The sequence below is a fragment of the Emys orbicularis genome, chromosome 2 (genome assembly GCF_028017835.1).
Source record: "Emys orbicularis isolate rEmyOrb1 chromosome 2, rEmyOrb1.hap1, whole genome shotgun sequence".
Taxonomy (NCBI): domain Eukaryota; kingdom Metazoa; phylum Chordata; order Testudines; family Emydidae; genus Emys; species Emys orbicularis.
In genome coordinates, this window is record NC_088684.1 from 284,451,013 (window position 1) to 284,471,138 (window position 20,126).

At 41.4% G+C, this 20,126-nt stretch overlaps 1 protein-coding gene across 1 annotated transcript in view; it reads left to right on the forward strand.

The window, feature by feature from the left end:
* Positions 1 to 20,126, forward strand: part of ACVR2B (activin A receptor type 2B) — a 135,252-nt gene that overhangs the window by 98,855 nt on the left and 16,271 nt on the right. Inside the window, exons 5-10 of the mRNA XM_065398474.1 lie at positions 5,812 to 6,019; positions 12,153 to 12,262; positions 13,264 to 13,415; positions 14,395 to 14,538; positions 15,484 to 15,627; positions 16,531 to 16,679. Coding sequence (XP_065254546.1) covers positions 5,812 to 6,019; positions 12,153 to 12,262; positions 13,264 to 13,415; positions 14,395 to 14,538; positions 15,484 to 15,627; positions 16,531 to 16,679 — 907 coding nt within the window. The remainder of the gene's footprint in view (positions 1 to 5,811; positions 6,020 to 12,152; positions 12,263 to 13,263; positions 13,416 to 14,394; positions 14,539 to 15,483; positions 15,628 to 16,530; positions 16,680 to 20,126) is intronic.

Genomic DNA, 20,126 nt, shown 5'->3' on the forward strand with positions numbered 1-20,126 from the left:
TCCTAACCTTTGTGGTGTTTTGTCCTCTTAGATACAGCACTGGTCTGTCTGTCTAATATAACACAGAAAAGGTAGGTTAGGTAATATATTTTTATTGGACCAATAAAATATTACCTCTCACACCTCTCTCTAATATCCTGGGACCAACACAGCTACAACACCACTGCAAATAATATAACACACATCCCCCACTGGGTTTTTGTGATTACTAATCCAGTTTGAGCTCTGACTGTCCAAATTGCCTCGTTTGCGACCCAAAGAGCATTTAAACATGAACTGCAGGAGCAACAAGGCATTAAATGCTTTTGATTGATCTCCCTGGTGTTTTTATTAAAGAACCAAAACCTTTCTGAGGAGACAGATATAGTTAGCGATGTAAAGGGGAAAAAATAATTACATTTTGGCTTTGTCCTTAACTGAGGTTACACAAAATAGAATTTCCTAATGGATGAATAATATGATCCCCTCCTTTAAACAAAATATCAAAATGACCAGTTGAGCTGAAATTGAAAATGCCCTATTTCCAGAAATTGATTGACTACTGGCAATGCTTTTTTTACTGGTGCAGGGTAGTGGTGCTAATGATCATGACCTAGCTAAACCTTCTTGGATCAGATTTTACCTAGGCAAAGCAATGATTTGTTAAACCTTTTCCTGAGTGATCCTCCGCTTTGGGCCAACAGATTAGCCTCACTGGTGTGTGTGTGTGTGTGTGTGTGTGTATGCGTGTGCAATATTTCAGTAAATCAGATAGTGTTTCCATGTCACTGAGCTGTTTTCTGTAAACAAGAATACTTACCTGGTGTTATGGACTTTGAGCAATTCTGGGCTTCTGAGGTCTTTCATGGGCTTTTTTTTCTAGACTTTCTTTGTGAAAGAAACAAACCCTATTCAATTTAAAATGACAGGAAATTATTCAAAAGAATTAAATCTTTATTGCATCCTTTTCCCAAGTTGCTGTTAATGTCTGTTAAAAATATATTCCCTATATTTCAAGGAATGCATTATATTAGCGGTTTGAGAAAAGAGTGTAATAATCTAATTCTTTTGAATAATTTCCTTGTTATCTTTAATTGACTTGAGCCCAAGTTTAAAAAAAAATAGTGGGGGAGGGAGAAGGAATCACTACATAGATGTCTGTGGAAGCGGTGAAGTCTGAGTCATGGTGTGAATATAGAAGCCCCTGGTTATTGTCATCCCTGGTGAGTAGAGAGGATGCATTTCTTAATATGAAGTTCCTTTTTTAATTTTAAAAGAAAATGACTTAAAGCCTCCTGTCCTTTTGAGACTGGCTGTAATGACATCACCACGGGTTACCATGGTGATATTATATATGTTGAGAATAGTTTAACAGCCACTGATTGACAGAAAACTTCAGAGCTTTTGTCTTGGGAACTACCTAGTCTATTGACAGGAAACAGAACTCAAGCTAATCTTCCTTCTACACATTCTGTGGCTGGTGTTCCCAGTGTTGTACTGAATTCTGGTTTTAGGGAGTTATAAACCTTATATGGCTTAAAAACAAAAATGCTTTTAGCTGGTCTTGGTTGTACCAGGTATTTTTAACCTAAGGTGGAACTAGTCTAGACCCTGTCCTCTCCTCCCTTTGAGGACATATGTCACTTCAAAGTGGTGTGAAGCCTTACAATCCAGTTTGAGTCATTACTGGGCTTTGATCAAGCAGAGGTTGCTGTGCCAGCCTATTAACCTGGAAGAAGCTTGGGCACTGGTGACGGATGCGAATACCAGTAGACTGGATTTTTGTTTGGTAAATTCATGGTGTATAGATGTTAACTTATTTTTGGAGCACCTATAATGTAAAGGCTTTATAAATAGGGTGGAAAAATAAGCAAGGCACTCCTTATATCTGCAGGAATTCAGCAAATCGTTCAACTCAAAATGTCGTCATGAGGTTGATGCTCTTCAAATTCTTTTTTGGCCTATCTAAGTATACTTTTGCAGTTGACTTGCCAGCGTTTGTGCTCTTTCCTATTTTCCTCACTAGGATTTGACTTCCAATTTTTAAAGGATGCCTTTTTGCTTCCAAGCACCTCTTTTAGTCTGTTTAGCCTTGGTGCCATTTTTTGGTCTCTTATTTTGTTCGTTTGTTTTTTAATTGGGGTTACACATATAGTTTGAACCTGTATTATGGTGTTTTTAAATAGTTTCCATGCATCTTGCAGGCATTTCACTCCCTTTAATTTCCATTTATGCTGAGGGAATGTAGATTTAGATTTTTTTTTTTTTTTTTTTTTTTTTTTGGGAAGCAAGTCTTACCCTTAGTCTGAAGCTTGCGCCAGAGAAGACCCGTGTTCTATGCGGGGGGTATGCCCCAGGCTCATTACAGAATTTCTCATGCTCAAGTATCGGTTGCTTCCTGGTCCCAGAACTACAACTACTGCTTTTTACACTTCCTTTCCAAAGCACTGTGCAAACATTACTCATCACAACATCCTTGCAAATTATATTCTCCCCACTTTACAGAGGGGGTAGTGGAGGTTATACATTTGTGCCCGAGGTTATACAGAGAGTTGTCTGAGCTGGGACTAGAATTGGGGGCTACCACCCCTCTGTTTGGTTCACTAGATGAGGCTGCCATCTAGGAGGTTTGGGTAGGGAAGAAAGAAAAATCTCACTCCAGTGAGCTTAGTGGAAAGTTGGGGAATATTATCCCTCTTTGGTTCTGTGGAGAAGATTTTATGGAATTCTTGATCTTGATGCATCCTTTGATTGCGCAATCATTTTCTAGAGAAGACCAGAAGATTATGTTAAATATAGGCTAGCAATCAGCAACTGTTTAAGATGGAAGCCATGTTACACATTACAATAAAGCAAAGACATTCATTCATAGCTTTCAAAGAAAAAAAGGTATCCCTTACTTTCCTGCACACAAGTCAATTGTCCATTATTTGCCGCTGATTTCACTGGGTATTTAACAGACAGGCTTAATTCTATAACAAATTGTCATGTAAATATCAACCGATCAAATGCAAAGGCTTTGCGGAAAAGCAGCAATATTGACGCTTCTCTGTGTCTGGGAATATTTGTGGCTGTTTTTTACTATAGTAAGCAACTTGTCAGAGGAGGACTTGGATGGAGATTTGCAAGTGCTGATAAAACCTTCAGGTGCTGTTAAAATTGAACTCTCTTGTGTGTGTTTTGAATATAATTTTCTGTTTTAAAGCTCCACTTTATGGCTGTTTCCCACCCTTTTAAATCTCTCCCATGATACAAATTAAACAGAATGTTTGGGGGGGGGGGGGAAGAGGTATTGGAGAATTAAACACCTCTTAAAAATATAGAGAGTTCCTCCAGTCTGTCTTCTCCACACTAGAGAAATTACCCAGTGCTGATGATAGATCAAGTCAAGTAACCAGGGCAGCTGACTTGGTGCAGAGCAAGGTTTAACTTCAAGAATGGCTCATGGCAAACCATGTTCAGCACCATTTCAGAAGCCCTGGCTTGTCCTGGTCCATCCTTGTACTTAAACCTTGTTCAGCACCAGTTGTCACTAGTAGGCTAATTTCCTGGTGTAGACAAGGCTAAATTTACACTAGGATAGCACCTTGAATGCAGACCGCTCTCCAAGCTTTCTCCAGAGTACACCCACCAGTGAAATGGAGGCAAATCTTACCACCCTACAACAATTCAGAGAGGAAGTGAGGAAGATTTAATGCACATCAGAAGGTTACAGGCTATAGAAAGGAAGGCTGATCCAGTGGTTAGGATGCTAGTCTGGGATTTGGGAGACCCGAGTTGAATTCCTTGCTCTGCCACAGATTTCCTGTGTGACCTTGGGCAAGTCACTTAGTCTCTCTCTGCCTCAGTTCTTCATCTGTCAAGTGAAGATAATAGCTCTGTCCTACCTCATGGGGTTGTTGTGCAGATAAATGTTAACGATTGTGCGGTGCTCAGATACTGTAGTAATGGGGACTAAGTGCCTTCACCTCAAGGTCTGCCTTGTAAAGTGGGCAGAATTGAACCCTGAAAGTGCATTGAGATTTTCATTGGCCACAAGAAGTCAGGAGCTTGATTTTTACATCTCAGCCTGATAATGACACTTCTGGCAGCACGATTGTTCCTTTATCACCAGGCTGGGGGATTGATTCAGTGTTGTTTACTGAATTGCCAATACCTAGATTTTCCTTGGAAGCAGCCTGTCAAAGTAATGACCAGGCCTGACCTTGTTTTAACCTGGGTGATCCCATGGTGGTATGGCTACAGCCTAAGAGGATAATACTAATTTGAAAACTTAAACTATTTCTGGTTGTGTGTAATGTGTTTATAGTTCAGCATCTCAGCAGGAGTTTAAAAAGCAACCTGCTATTTGTGGCTCAGTGGTGATGTTTCTGGGGTTTCTATTTATACTCTGTTCTTGATGTGTCTTGTTGCATTTGATTTCTCCTCCTACTTTTAACGTTCGTCTTTAAAATACCTCATACAGAATGTCTATAACAAAGCTAGGATTTTTGAGACATAGGACTGTGCATGTCTGAGTGTGATCTGTTCATCTCATACTTGATCCCTTTTTCAATTCAAAAAAATTCTTTTGGTACTTTGGATCAGTGTAACACTTTTTGGCAGCACTTCATTTTGAATCCGGTGAGGCCTTGTTACTACTTTGGCTTCTAGTTACTATCAGTAGGACGATGAGAGACTCCTTGCTTGCACCAGTTCATGGTGGCTTATTTAACTCAACCCAGTTACTGTGTATGCCTCAGTCAAGTTAATGGGAGGAGGGAAGAAGGGAATCACGTTGAATGAAATTCACCCCTGTGCAGAGACCCAGCCTGAGGCTGATGTCCCACTTACACCTTCAGAATAGCCGAACGTGTAGAAATGTATATTCGTTTATTATAATAGGGTTTAAGTGGGACTTTGGTGAGGCACAGGGTGAATTTCACCCCTCACGAGTCATTCCCTCAGACCCCAAAGGAATCTCGTCCTTCAGATAGAATGTTCCTGCCTTGGTGAGGGGAGTGATTACACTGTATGCGGGTCCAGCAAAACACTAACTTCCTTGATGGTTAGGGCATATAAAATGTCATATACTCCACTTAGGCATGATGGTGAGTTTTGGAAGTGTATTTTCTTGGTAAGCTGGCCTACTAATAGTTTGAAATGTTGGTTGCACTTGTGTTAATTTACCAGCATTGTTACACCAGGGAAATCCCAAACGTACCTGTAACAACTTTCCAGGGGCCCTGGGTTTCACTCGGTTTCCGTGGTAAGGGAGAATTTTCCAGCATCCCTCCTATTTAATGAGAAGGTACGTCTCATAATGCTCTGTTTTGAGTTAAGTGGAGCCCACTCAGTTTAAGGTGGCACAACACATTCCATACCTAGGCCTTTGTGGGCTATATTCCTGTACTGAAGGTGAGGCCACACAAATCTCTGCAGGATGTTGTTCGTCACTTGAACATTACACTTCCTCCTAGGATGATCTTGTGGTTAAGGCACTGGATTGACACTCAAGGAGATCGCTGTTCAATTCTTATCCTTCCCATAGACTTCCTATCCTATCTGACCTTGAGCAAATCTCATAACCTCTCTGTGGGTTAGTTCCCTGTCTGCAGAATGAGAATAATACTTCTCTGCCTCACAGGGGTGGGGAAGATAAATGAGTTAATTAAATGTGATATGCTCAGCTGTTACAGTGCTGTGTTCCATGTAAAGTATGGATAAAGATAAAACATGCACACTAAGTAGTATACCCACTTCACTGACGCTCAGCAGCTAAGCATGTGAAAATGTCTTTTCATGTATTTAACTGTGGTTTCATGTAAGCATATTTTGGTTTTGGATACTCAGGGCCAGGTCATGGGGAGGCAGAGACGAGGGAATGCATCTACTACAATGCCAACTGGGAGCTGGAGAAGACCAATCAGAGTGGCGTGGAACGCTGTGAAGGAGAGAAGGACAAACGGCTCCATTGCTATGCTTCTTGGAGAAACAACTCTGGCTCCATTGAGTTGGTGAAGAAAGGCTGCTGGTTAGATGACTTCAACTGCTATGACAGGTAATAGCTACAAATTTAAATTGTATTTCAAGTGGGAAAGGCTTGCAAATTGCATTAGTGATGTCCAGAAGCAGCCCAATTCAACTGGGCCCCATTAACCTGCTTTAATTGCTTGTATATCTCTCAAAATTCTCACTTAACAGCTCTTTGCTTTCAGTATGGAAGCCACAAAAGGCACTTTTTGGGGTATTTTTTTTACAGGAAAGCTAAGCAATTCTGGCATGCTCTGAAAAATGTGTCCTGTACCATTGAGTGAAGAGCAATATGTTCTTCCAAGAGTACTTGGCTACATAAAGGAAAACATGGAGTCATTTGGAGCTGTCTAGGAAAACACAGATCTTGGGGGGTATTAGCGTTTGGGATGTTTTTGCTTTAATGATATTGTAAAGGGTTTCTTTACTCCCTGTCCCTGCTAGCTGGGTTGAGGGTAGGATTGTAGTTTGGCAGAGACTGAGGGGATGGACCATGGAAGTACAAGTGTGTTGGGGTGTGGTGCTGTCTGTAGTCAGCTGTAGGGGAGATGGGCACTGCTGTGTGAAGGGTGTGGATGCATTAAAGAGCTTGGATTTTAGGAAAATATGATCAAGCCTCATAAGTTTGGGTAACCCAATGCTGAGTTATCAAAAGAGAACAATTGCAATTTTTAAAAGTTTTCCTCAGTTTCAAAGTTTGAAGGAACACTGTCCACTAGTTCTGGGCCCATTTTTAGTTTAAAAAAATGTAGCTAAAAGGTGGTATATAAGAATCGTAGCACTCAGAGGTCTGGGCAAAAACTTACTGGGCCATCAAGATGATGGTCTGGTTCTACGATTTAAATGCCAAAATAGAACTAATCCTGCTTTTGCAGGAAAATAGATTATTCCCAACTGTATATTTCCTAGTTCTTTTATCCTGTCTGATTTTAATTATTCTGAGACATGAGGTTTCCACTACTACTTGGGAAAGACCATTCTGGAGTTTAGGTCTCATATGAAATTCTACTTGAACTTATTTCCTGTGCAACCCTATTGAAATCCTTGGGGTTAAGTCAGGGCCAAATTTGGCCCTAAGTTAAAAAGTCTGTCCTATTCATTGAAGTTGTTCCTAGCTCTATCCCATTCCTCTTAGCAATTCTGCCCCACCATATAGCTCAGAAGTAATTCCTCTTATTCCTTCAAATATTTGTAGCTGGCTTATTTTCCCACCACACCCATCATCTTAGTAGTTGCATAGTCAAGCTCCATATTCATTTAGACATTTAGATTTTACTCTTTTTTTTTCCCCCCACCCAATAAATCAGTCCTTTCAGACTCCTTAGTCATTGTAGTGCTGATCCTCATGAGAATGGGAACATTTCACTACCATTTTCTATTTTCAAACAGAAGTGTTTAGCATAACCAGATTTCCTCTTATAGCATATGCTCCCAAATACAACAGCACTGTGACAGGTGCATGGTATAACACAATGCCCCCATGCTGTAATGTACTGGTTCTCAACTTCTGCCATATTATTATCCTGTATTACAACAGAAGAATGTTTCTGGGCCTTCCAACCCCTCTCATCTAATTGTAAAGAAAGAGAGGATGGTTGCAATCTCCTAAAACCTGTTCAAATGCCCAAGCTTGGATGCTGAGAACACACTAACCCTGTGGCATGAGAACCAGAAGGTACAAACTGACCAGTCTAGTTTCATGGTCCACGCTGAGTGAGATACCAGGTGTTAACAAACAACATAAATGGTGAAAACTCCATTTTGAATTTTTAGAAAGATTTTAATTAACCAAGTCAGTTTTAATTATACATTTCTTGAGTGTTCAGTTTGTATTTTAATGGTGGCCTTTTAGTTCCCCCATGCTGTTATGCTTTGATCCCAGGAGAAATGATAAAATGTGACAAACATGCCTTTACAACGAATGCAACTGCATTAATGTCCTCATGGCCTTTACTGGCATTTGTGTTCAGCACACACACACGCAAGCTGCTGGGCTCCCAAGGGCAATCTTGTTGGGATGCAGTTGTGTTGCTACATCATTACCTATGAGATGTCGCCTGGAAAAAGGACAGTCTACATGTTCTATCAAATTCTAGTGTCTTTTGCTTAGTAATGTAGATAATGGTTAGTGTTATATGCCAAACAGTACCTTGTTGCAACACCAAGGTTGAGATGTTAATGATGCTAAGGTCAGGACATTTAGGGTTATGGTTCCTAGAGCAATCTTAACTCTGTCCTTTAATCTCATCTAATCTGTTAGGGCATAGATGTGGTGTAAGAATCTATATAGATTCTTATGCGTTCATTACAATATTTAAACCCCTTGTACTTGTGCATTAAAGTGGTGTTTCATTATGTGATCACCCAACAAATATGCCATAACGTGGCTCATGTGCATTTAAATCTGTAGAAAAGGGTACAATTTAAAAATAAATCAACAGCGCACAATTCATTTATGTGCATAATCTCGCTGGAGGAGAAGTATTAAAATTCACTTGAAGAGCATGTGAATTACTATAAAATGTGCACTTACAGCTATAGGAAAAAAGTGTAGTTCTCTCCCACTATATTATCTTTTACTGCTTGCTAAGTAGCATGTCAAGTTGCCCAGGGTTGTGTACCTGGGCACACTCTGAACCAATTAAGGGAAATAATGAATTGCCTATGCAGAGTAGGCTGTTTTCACTCATTAACTTAATTTCTTAACTAATAGACTTTGCAAAACATGCATTCTCCACTGAAGGCTACAAATACTCAAGTCTAATGCCATTAAATTGAAATGTTTTATATTGTCTGAGTTCAGGAAAAGGTATATGGAAATATTACACCTCTACCCCGATATAACGCCATCCTTGGGAGCCAAAAAATCTTACCGCATTATAGGTGAAACCGTGTTCTATCGAACTTGCTTTGATCTGCCGGAGCGCGCAGCCTCCCCCCTCCCTCCCGGGAGCACTGCTTTAGCGGATTATATCTGAATTTTTGTTATATCGGGTCGCGTTATATCGGGGTAGAGGTGTATTTAATTTATTGAAACATCGTCACTTCGATAACTCAAATGGCTGACGTTTCTTTGAACTAAAAAATAAAATAAAATTACTTCCTGGCTGAGATCTTGTATGAGAAATTCCAGCTCAAATGCTATTTTTTTTTCCATGAAGGAATAAACCACTGAAAATAGCGCCATGGATTAAAAGAGCCTTCTCCACCCTTACTTATAGCTATGTGCTATTGCTGCCACAATCGAGGAGGCTTGGCATGGATTCACAGATAGAGTAATAATGTCAGACACGTGATTGTTTTATTACTTCCTCGGTGTGTTTGAGGGAAGGAAGTTAGGCATATAAATTTAGCTGGATTTAGGAAATCTTTTGATACAGTTCATAGAGCACAAATCTGCAATCTAAGTAACTAGATAATACACTGGAGAGGGTGTAAAAAACTGACAAAGAAAGCAGGTGTTTGTAAACAGTAGCAACTTGCACTGGGGTGGGAAGTGAGTAGTAGAACACTACAACAGTCATTGGAACATCTTTTGCACTGACCTAGCAGGAAAGCGGATGTGTAGAAAACTGATGACGTTTGTTTGATACCTATATGAGAATCTCTTTAAGATATACAAAATATTGAAACAGTATGGCTAGATAACTGCAGTGCTATCTGAACTAGAGGCAACTGAGAATATTTAGAACTACAACTTACATTTGTTAAAATACAGGTACTAATGTTTAGGTGGAAATTCTTTAAAGCGAATTAGTAGTTACTTGAGGAGGGAACTATATTAAGTACATGAATAAGACTTATTCTTTATTAGTTGCAAGTAAGATAACTAATGCAGGTAGTTGTTAGAGAGGACACACCAATAAAATGGAAATACCGTATATACTGGATCATAAGCCGGTTCGTTTATAAGCTGACCCCCACAAGATGGATAAGTAAAAATAGAAAAAATTTATAACCCGTTCATAAACTGACCCTATAATTCAGGGGTCAGCAAACTTTGGCTCCCAGGCCATCAGGATAAGCTGCTGATGGGCCGAGATGGTTTGTTTACCTCGAGCGTCCACAGGCACAGAGGTAAACCTAAGTAAACAAAGTGTCCTGGCGCACCAGCTGTTTACCCTGATGGGCCGGGACAGCAACTGGTGGGGAAATGTTGTGTGTGTGGGGGGAGCTGGGGGTCAGGGAGTAACCCCTGTGACCACCCCCCATATGACCCCACCCCTAGCCCGGGACCCACACACTCTCCCCATCCCATCCCTTCCCACCTTATCTGGGGAGGGCCAGGGGAAGATGTCTCTGGCCTGGCTGGAGCTGCTCCGGCGGGCCGGGCGGGGCGGCTCGGCTGCAGCCTGCTAGCCCCGGAGCTGCAGCTGCTTCAGAGGCTGGGGGGAGAGCAGGGTGACCAGAAGCAGAGAGACTCTGGCCCCGCCTCTTCCCTTCTGGCTTTGCTGCCTCTCCTTGCTACCTCTGTTGCGGGGAAGGGCTGTGTCCCACCTCTCCCTCTCTATACCCATTCATAAGCCAACCCCCTTCTCTGGTGCTTCCCTTTTTTACTAAAAAAATTCGGCTTATGAACGAGTATATACGAGTTAGATACAGTAACTGCAAAGGTGGGGCTGGCTCAAGGAGGGTTTCTGGCCTCCTTCCTGTTTAAATGTAATGATTTTTATCCAGTGTTGCTGAGTTACAAGGTTTAAAGTTAGATGTGAAGAACAAAATACCAAAGTATAGTCTGGTGAGCTGAAGTGCCTGGATAATATGCCTTTGAGGGCTTTGAAATTCATGTGGATCAGAATGTTGCTAATGAATTGAAGCTGAGCAGCTTTAAAATAGGTCCCCCTTCCAAAAATATTATGTTAAAAGAACTTTCTTTTTTTGCAAAGTCAAGCAGTCAAAAGTTAGGAAATGCCAGAATTTAGGTTGCCCGTGCAACATTAATTTGGTCCACTTCTGCATATTAATTACAATACAGTCTTCAATTACATGATCATGTACTGTTTTTTTCCCCCCACGTGATCCCTGTCTCAGTCAGTGCACAGAACAGAGAGCGCTCAGGGAATGGAGCAGCTGTTTGGTATTTTAATGCTTATCATTCAGTTAGAGATCACAGCCTTATTTATTACACACCGTCCAAAGCCTGCAGTGAATATGGAATTTTGTTTCTTCATGGTCTTTTCTAGGATGCTTGCCACTATGGTATGAGTGCCACACAAACATTAGTGAATTTATCTCCACTGCAAGATCAGAGAATGTTCTCCTCCCCGTTGTACAGCTGGCAAACTAAGACAAAGAGACTGACTGAGGCCATGCGGTGAATCAGTGGCAAAGCCAGAATTAGACTCAGGGCCGCCTGACTCCCAACTTTGTACTCATTGCTCTATATCACGTTGCTTTACTGACATGTTGAGAATCCACAGCTCCCATTGGCTTTAGCTGGAGTTGTGAGTGCTCAGCCCTTCTGTAGATCAGCCTTCAGGTGTCTCAAGTTGGGCACCCAGAAAATGGCGAACACCTAAGAAGTGGCCACCTGCCCACATTTTAATTAAAGTGACTTATTCAGTATCACATAAAAGCTCTATGACAGAGACAGGGGTAGTACCGAGTTCTCCTGTGCAGCATTCACCTGCCTTAGCCACAAGACCATCCTTTTTCTTCCTGCAATCCCCTACTTTAGTCTGTACACACCTTCTAACTGCTAGAGCAAATCAGACAAGCGTCCTCAGCCTCATTCGCTACACAACAGCCCAGTTCTTTCCCTGAGCATTGTCCATCCAGTGCATTGAAGGAGGCAAAGGACCGGTGAGGAAAAAGGTGTGATTAAAGATATAGGAAGAGAGAAGGAAGTGCACACTGACTGTCTGCCAAAAGTCCTGGAATGTTCACTCTTACCTGGGTTTAATTTACCCTTTTGTACACTCATGTACAAGGGCTGCAAACTAGAATTCTACAGCAAAGTCTCATTCTTGGTTATTCCCTTTTAAAAAAAAAAAAACAACCCAGCTTTCTAGCTTAAGAGACTATAGGTCTGCAGAATGCAACAGAAGGAGGAGAAAAACAGAAACTTCACTGCAGCCAAATCTTCACTTCCTAGGACAGTATAAAGCAATTCACTATTTTTTTCCCCTCTTCCCTGTTCCTCTTGCCCGTTCCTGATACAGGCAAGAATGTGTAGCCACAGAAGAGAACCCTCAAGTGTTTTTCTGCTGCTGTGAGGGGAACTATTGCAATGAAAAATTTACGCACTTACCTGAAGTAACTGGTCCAGAAGGTAAGTGACTCATTTGCGGGGCGGGAGGGGGGACGGAACTGTCCCTCTGACTGAGGAGATGAGAAAGGAATGTTTATGCAGTTGTGGATATAAGTTAAAGGGCAAGTTCTCCTTTATGGAAAAGTATTAGGGTTTAAATGATATTTTTCTATAGATGTCTTTTAAACTATCCTATAAAATTTTAATAGAAAATATCTCTTTTCTATAGAGTGATCTCAAGATCTCAAGGAATCTATAGAAAGTGTCTTTTTCTCTGTTGAACTGTATAGATTTTTCGGAGTAATTTCTATAGAATTTTATTACATCCTTATCAAATTTTCAAGGACTTTATGAAAGTTATTAATTGTTTACATATTTTTATTACCTATTGTTATTAAAATCCCCTTCATAGCCTCATAATAATAAAATAAGCCTTTCCCTACTGATTTTTGTGTGTGTGTTTAATTTGGCAAATATTGATATTTGTCCATCCCTCATCCTTCCGTGTCTCCAGTGAAGCAACATGGCTCTATTTAGACTTCCCATTCTTTGTTCATCAGCTTTACTGATGTAATGGGGAATTAGTACTACTGTGGAGACACTACATTTGCTGATGGCTTCTGCAGTATTTTACTTTAAACTGACATCTTATTGCCATGGCTGGAAAACCTTTCTCTTTGTTAGATAATGGCAGTGGTGGGGAAGGGTTTTTGCCATCCGTGCCCACGTAACATCTTTTGGGGTTAACAGCAGGCAAGCATGTAGACTTAGAAACTCCAGCAAGCAATTTTCTACTTCACTTGGGTCCGTGGAACTTTTTTGGGGAAGTTCTAATGCAGTACTTTAGAGCATGCATGGCTAGATCTTTATTAATAAATTGCTCATTACAAGAGCATGAGAGTCACACCAGCAAAGGAGTTGGGGGAGGGCAAATGCTTGTGTATGTCTGGAACTACAGCCACTAATCTCATTGCAGATATAAAAAATCCTGTTTCACTTACTGTTCTCCTCCCCTCTTACAGTAATATACGAGCCACCACCACCAACACCCTCACTACTCAACATTCTGGTTTACTCTCTGCTTCCAATTGCTGTTCTGTCAATGGCCATTCTCTTGGCCTTCTGGATGTACCGTCACCGAAAGCCCCCCTATGGGCACGTTGACATTAATGAGGTGAGTCAGAAGCCTGATACCTTGAAAACTAAAGGGCAAGAGTTGACTTTTTTCCCCTCTTTTGTAAACTTAATGTCAGTAAGTTTACCAGGTGGTTATGAAAGTACAGAAGCTGTTCAGATTGAGTATTTCAATCCTCTTAGATTGATTGTCCTTGGATGGCACATTATTAATTTAAGATGGCAGAACTTTCACTTTGCTTTGTTAAATTGTTAAACAAATGTTGCAATACCATGCTGGAATTCATAATGGCTATCGTAGCACACGCTGTAAGAACCTAATATTTTTCTGTGGGGGGAAATTAAAGTCGTATGGCCTAATTTTAGTTTGAGGTGCTGAACACCTTTTTATTCCTGCATGGCTAGACGGAGCCTATGCCAAATGAGCTTTTCAAACATGGAAGACAGATTTGGGTTGGAGGAGGCCAACTACTCTTCTACATGAAGCTACATTGTATTGCAAATAGCATCTTTCATACAAAGTTTATACAGCTGTTATTTTTATGTAAGCCTATTGTGCCTGATTGGATCAAAGACTTACTTGCTATTCATTAGAATGGTATGAAATATTCATAATGAAGTGCAAAACTATTTGAAATTTTAGGTGTACTTTGCTATTTTGTAACAAAACTGAAGGTGGCATTTTTTTGCAGGAGATATCATTAAAGTGTAAATGTTTTCCAAGTGAAGACAGCTTTTGCATTGAAGACATGAGAAAATTCAAGCTTTTGCATGATTTGATGCAAAAAGTAGTTTAACATTTCATATAAACCACATTTGAGGGTGGGAAACGCCACCAAATGGCAAAGTGTTTCATGCGAAAATTCTGCAAAACAAAATGTGAATTTCACACTGCTCTGCTACTAAGTCGTAACTTACTTTGAACAGTAAATTTCAGTCAGCTAAAATACGTTTTCCCCTTGCTTCACTGTTTGACTTCAGTTTGTAACCTACATCTTTATCCTTCTTTTGTTTTCTAGGATCCTGGTCCACCACCCCCTTCTCCATTGGTTGGCCTTAAGCCGTTGCAATTATTGGAGATCAAAGCTAGGGGGCGCTTTGGCTGTGTCTGGAAGGCTCAGCTGATGAATGACTATGTAGCAGTGAAAATCTTCCCCATACAGGTGAGAAAAGTTTCAAGGACCTCCATATGCCTTTCAGTATGTTTAGCTCATTAGCAAATGCCACCTGCAGCAGCTGCTGTTTCAAGCTGGGCAAACGATGCCATTTTGAAATCTACAGGGCATTTTAACTTTGGTCCGAATGTTCAGAGTTGTAGAAATTCAGGGAGGCAGCATGCAGTGTAATACCCAAAGAGTGCACAAAAGACCATGTTAATCCCAGATCTTGCATGACTGTTGCCTAGGAAAATTGAGAATCCAGACCTGAACATAAGTAATTTGCAGCTCACAAAGCCACAGTCCTAATGAAGTGAAGACTCATTGTACAGGAACATTACTGTGCTGAGACGTTGTATATTTCATTTTGAACATTCAAAACGCTAAGAATTGCAAATGGAAAAACCAAAACAATCAGATATGTCCAGTTGAAGAAAAATTATTGAAAAATCTTTGTGCTCTTCCCCTAAACCCCTCTTCTTTAATCCTCCTCTTCCTTGTGTTTTTCATCATGGTTTTATGGAAAGAGATTTCTATATTCTCTCTCCAGACCGGACATTTACACAATCCATTCTGGTTTATGATAACCGTAACAATTACAGCTAAAATATAAATCTAGGTAGTATTTGCATAGGCTTCATTCTTTTACTTGCTTTCACAGAAATTTGGGCTACATTTTTTAATTGTCAGCTTTCACTTTTTTTAATGAGGCTATAGAGCTTTCTGAGGGCGATTTGGGGAGGGATTAAGTACAGGAATGTCTTCTCTCCCTCTGGCATGTAGACCTTTTGGGAAATTGCCTAATTTTAAAGGCATCTGTACTCCTTTTTATGATGTCTGGGAATAACTTTAAGAGGAGCATCAGCAATGCATGGTGTCATGGCAGCTATTTGCTTTAAATGGAAGGTTTAATTTAGAAGTGGTCTTTGATCATGTTTCCCTCTGCTTTAGGATAAACAATCCTGGCAGAGTGAGAGAGAAATCTTCAACACCCCTGGCATGAAGCACGAAAACCTTTTGCAGTTTATTGCAGCAGAGAAGCGAGGAACAAACCTGGAGATGGAACTATGGCTGATCACAGCTTTCCATGACAAGGTATCATATAGCCACATCTCCATTTGGGGGTTAAAGGGACTGATGCCTATTGGGGCAACTATACAGGATTTGGAATGGGTGTTTACCATTTGAACAGCCACTTCGGAATGTCATGGTCCCCTTGTAGCTATTCTAGAGCATCTCTCACTTCTCCATAGTGAGCTATGTTTCAGTTTATTGAAAGAAAAAAGGCAAACCGACCCTTGGTTTAAAGATTTCTCAGAAGAACTGTCGGCTTTAGAAAATCAGTCTGATCTGCAGGACAGGAGGAGAAGTGAAAAAGGCCAGTGTTTGCACTTGTAAGCAGTAGTAACCTTGCACCTGTGTAGGCAAACCTGAGAGATAGCATTCAGAGCTGACAGTCAGACTGTTGCAGTCCTTACTCTGCACTTTCAGACAGGCTCCGTATTTACTTAAAACTCACAGCATATCTCTGTTTCATGGGTTGCTTTAGTTGTCAAATATAAAGAACATTTAAAATAAAACAAACATGCACAAATCCAGGTTTGAGCTGCAATGTTATCCCTGTATTTAATCCAAGGTTCATGGAGTCAATCATTTCCATAGACAACTAATAGAATGTAAGATCTTTTCTCATTTAAGGCTTTCCCCTTCTTGTATAGCTGCTCCAGTTTTTCCTTGAGGTAGCTAGACCTGGTGGAACTAATTTTTAAAGCCATTAGGTATTTTTATTTCAATGAGTCCGGGAAAGTGATAGTATTTCACCAACATTCTTCTCTTCTTTTTTGTTTTATTCTTTGCAAGTGGATTTTTCTGTCAAATCCAAGTTCAAACTTCTCAAGCACTCATTAAAGCCATTCTCTAAACTGATGATTTGGCACAACTGTCACTTACCAAGGTCTGTGATTAAGTTCTAAGAACATATGATGTCCCATTTCTCAGGGCTCTCTGACAGATTACCTGAAGGGGAATATTATCAGCTGGAATGAACTCTGCCATATTGCAGAAACGATGGCCCATGGACTGTCCTACCTACATGAAGATGTCCCCTGGTGTAAAGGGGAAGGACACAAACCTGCCATAGCACACAGGTATTGTCTTTTTGCATAACTATGGTTCTTCAGCTCGTGACCTGAAGAGCTCTGTGAAACTTAAAAGCTTGAACCTTGCACTAGCTGAAGTTGGTCCAATAAAAGGTATTACCTCGCCCACCTTGTCTCTTTCTAAAATACATGCCCTTCTGGTGACAATTTTGTTGAATAGAGGAGGGAGGAGATCTTGCTTTTATGTAGTGCCTTTCATCCTAAGTATTTTGCAAAAGATAACATATGGTAATAGCCAGGTAGGTAGTCTGTGCCGCTACCACACTGCAGAGCCCCTGTAGAAGAAAGGAATGTAGGCCAAAAACATGGGGGGACAAATCCTCCACTGAAAGTGCCAGAGGCTGTTTAATGTCCAAACAGAGTAGGCAGGACATCGATTTAGTCCTTATCCAAAGGACCTACACATTGGAATACTGCGTTCAGTTCTGGTGTCCGCAATTCAAGAAGGATGTTGATAAATTGGAGAGGGTTCAGAGGAGAGCTGCAAGAATGATTGAAGGATTGGAAAACAACCCTTATAACAATGGATTCAAAGAGCTCAATTTGTTTATCTTAAATTAGGGAAGGTTTTAAGGGGTACCCTTTGATCACAATCTGTAAGTACCTACGTGGAGAATAGAAATTTGATAATGGAGGACTTTTCAGTCTAGGCAAAAGTATAACAAGATCCAGTGGCTGGAATTTGAATTTAGATAAATTCAGACTAGAAATAAGGTGGAAATTTTTAACAGTGAGGTTAATTAACCATTAGAATAGTTTATCAACTGTTGTGGTAGATTCTGCATCTCTGGCAATTTTAAAATCAAGATTGGATGTATTTTAAAAGATCTGCTCAAATTGAAAGAGGAATTAATTCAGGGAAGTCCTGTGTTATACAGGAGGTTAGACTAGATGATCAAAACTGGCCCTTCTGGCTTTATAATCTGAATAAACTATATGGTAGTCTGTATATTCCGTATGTCTATTTGACTATGCAAGGATTTAAACCGGTGCTTCCAGGGAATATAATTATTTCGAACTTGATGCTTAGTCTTATCCTCCCCAGCTGAGCTTTTTGTTCAGAAGGAAAGAATAAGTGAAATAGAAAATGGCTGCTGTCTATTACTCATTATTTTATAGCACTTAGCTTGCCATGAGCTGTTCAAAAGATACAAGAAGAGACGATCCCTGCCCCAAAGAGTTTACAGTACATTTTAGACATGATACAGGCTAGTGTGGCAGGGCGAATTGCTGGAGTGCAGAACGATGAGGGTTATGGCAACATTCAGATGGAATAACTGGAGTACTTGTGGCACCTTAGAGACTAACAAATTTATTAGAGCATAAGCTTTCGTGGGCTACAACCCACTTCTTCGGATACTCACTTTATACGTCTGCATGTCTTGATGGTTCTGGATAGCTAGTTCTAAAATAAAAATATAGCTAGTATAGTCTTGCTTGCTCCAGGCATCGTGGATAGGTGAGTTTTCAGGAAGGATTTAAGTCAGGTGAAAGGCTATATACATGGCAGTCCCAGGACATACTCCTCCACCCACTGCCCTGCACTCTAGCTTGGGCTGAAACATTAAGTTCAATTGCAGTCGTCTGTATTTGATTTGGTGAGACTGATTTTTACATCCAAAAAGCTTAAATCTCTGTGTTGTCTGTTGAGTGACTTTGTGTGCCCGCCCCCCAAAACACGAAGAGAATTCTGAGAAATGTGAGCTTGTGCAAGAGGCTGCAGCTGCATTTCAGTTGCTTGTGGGGGGAACTCTGCCTCCTTGACACTTGCCCCTGTAAAATAAATGCAGTGATTTATATGTGAAATTCCTAGGGGTGGGGCAGGGAAAAAGCCATGCAAAACTCTTGAAGCTGTGGACCATGGTAATTAGTGTCACAATAGATTTAGCAAATGATGCAGGGGAGGGGAAAAGGAAGGGGGGGTGGGAATTCATTCCCCATGTGTAAACTTTACCATCTAAGAAGCATGTAGTTTCATGGCAGGGGTGTATTTTACTCTTTCCCCTGTCTAAAAAAATAAATGTCTGAATAAATGTTTCAAGTTGGGTGATATTTTTGAATAGCACAGGACAATGCACTGTAAAAATGCTTGAATTCTCAGTTAAGTCTGAGTGAGTTACTGCCATAAAAAGCTTCAGATAACTCCTTAACACCATTGGCCTTTGGCACAAAAGGAGGATTAATGTCGTAATTATCATGATCCTTGCTTGTCAGTGCTATAGTGCCCTCTAGTGGAAATTTGAAGTAAGAGCATTGGTGTATAAATCAGTGGAATCTAATGCTGCCAAATATCATTTCTTCTTTGGGCTGGTCTACACTAGGGGGGAGGGGGAGGAATCGATCTAAGATACGCAACTTCAGCTACGAGAATAGTGTAGCTGAAGTCGACGTATCTTAGATCGACTTACCTCGGGTCCTCACGGCGCGGGATCGATGGCCGCGGCTCCCCCGTCGACTCCACTTCCGCCTCTCGCTCTGGTGGAGTTCTGGAGTCGACGGGGAGCGCGTTCAGAGATCAATTTATCACGTCTAGACATTACTACCCGCTGATCCGGCGGGTAGTGAAGACGTACCCTTTGAGTAGTGTCCCTCTGGGTGCTCTGTTTCAGGTACACACGTGCCTCTCAAGCCTGTGATTGGAGATTTTCACCTAGCAGTGTCTGTTCAGCTTGCAAATGTACTCTAAGGCTAGGTCTACACTACAGCGGGGGTCCGACCTAAGATACGCAACTTCAGCTACGTGAATACCGTAGCTGAAGTTGCGTATTTTAGGTCGGCTTACCTGGCGGTGAGGACGCGGGAAAGTCGACCGCTGCCGCCGACTCCGCTGCCGCCTCTTGCCGAGGTGGATTTCCGGAGTCGACGGCAGAGCGATCAGGGATCGATTTTACCGCGTCTTCACTAGACGCGGTAAGTCGATCCCCGATAGACCGATTGCTACCCGCCGGATCGGCGGGTAGTGAAGACAAAGCCTAAGCCTCTTAATGTCAGACACCAAAGCTATATAAGAGTGTGTAGGTGAACCGCATCAGTTCCTTTTCAACCACCTTGGCCTGAGATGGAATCTTAGAGCAGTGGTTCTCAACCAGGGCTCTGGGGCCCCCTGGGGGGCCGCGAGCAGGTTTCGGGAGGTTCACCAAGCAGGACCGGCGTTAGGCTTGCTGGGGCCCAGGGCAGAAAGGTGAAGTCGCGCTGTGCAGTGCTGAAGCCTGGGGCCCCGAGCCCTGCCATCTGAGCTGCTTAGCTTAGCTTTAGCCCTTCTTGCCTCCCCTTTACGCCGGCTCTGGCTTTTATATGCAGAAAAGCAGTTGTTGTGGCACAGCTGGGTTGTGGAATTTTTATAGCATGGGGGGGGGGGCGCAAAAAAGGGGCTGGGAACCCCTTCCTTAGTGTGTCTGCCTTGAGCGTGCCTCGGCCTTTCTCTTTTATTCCTTA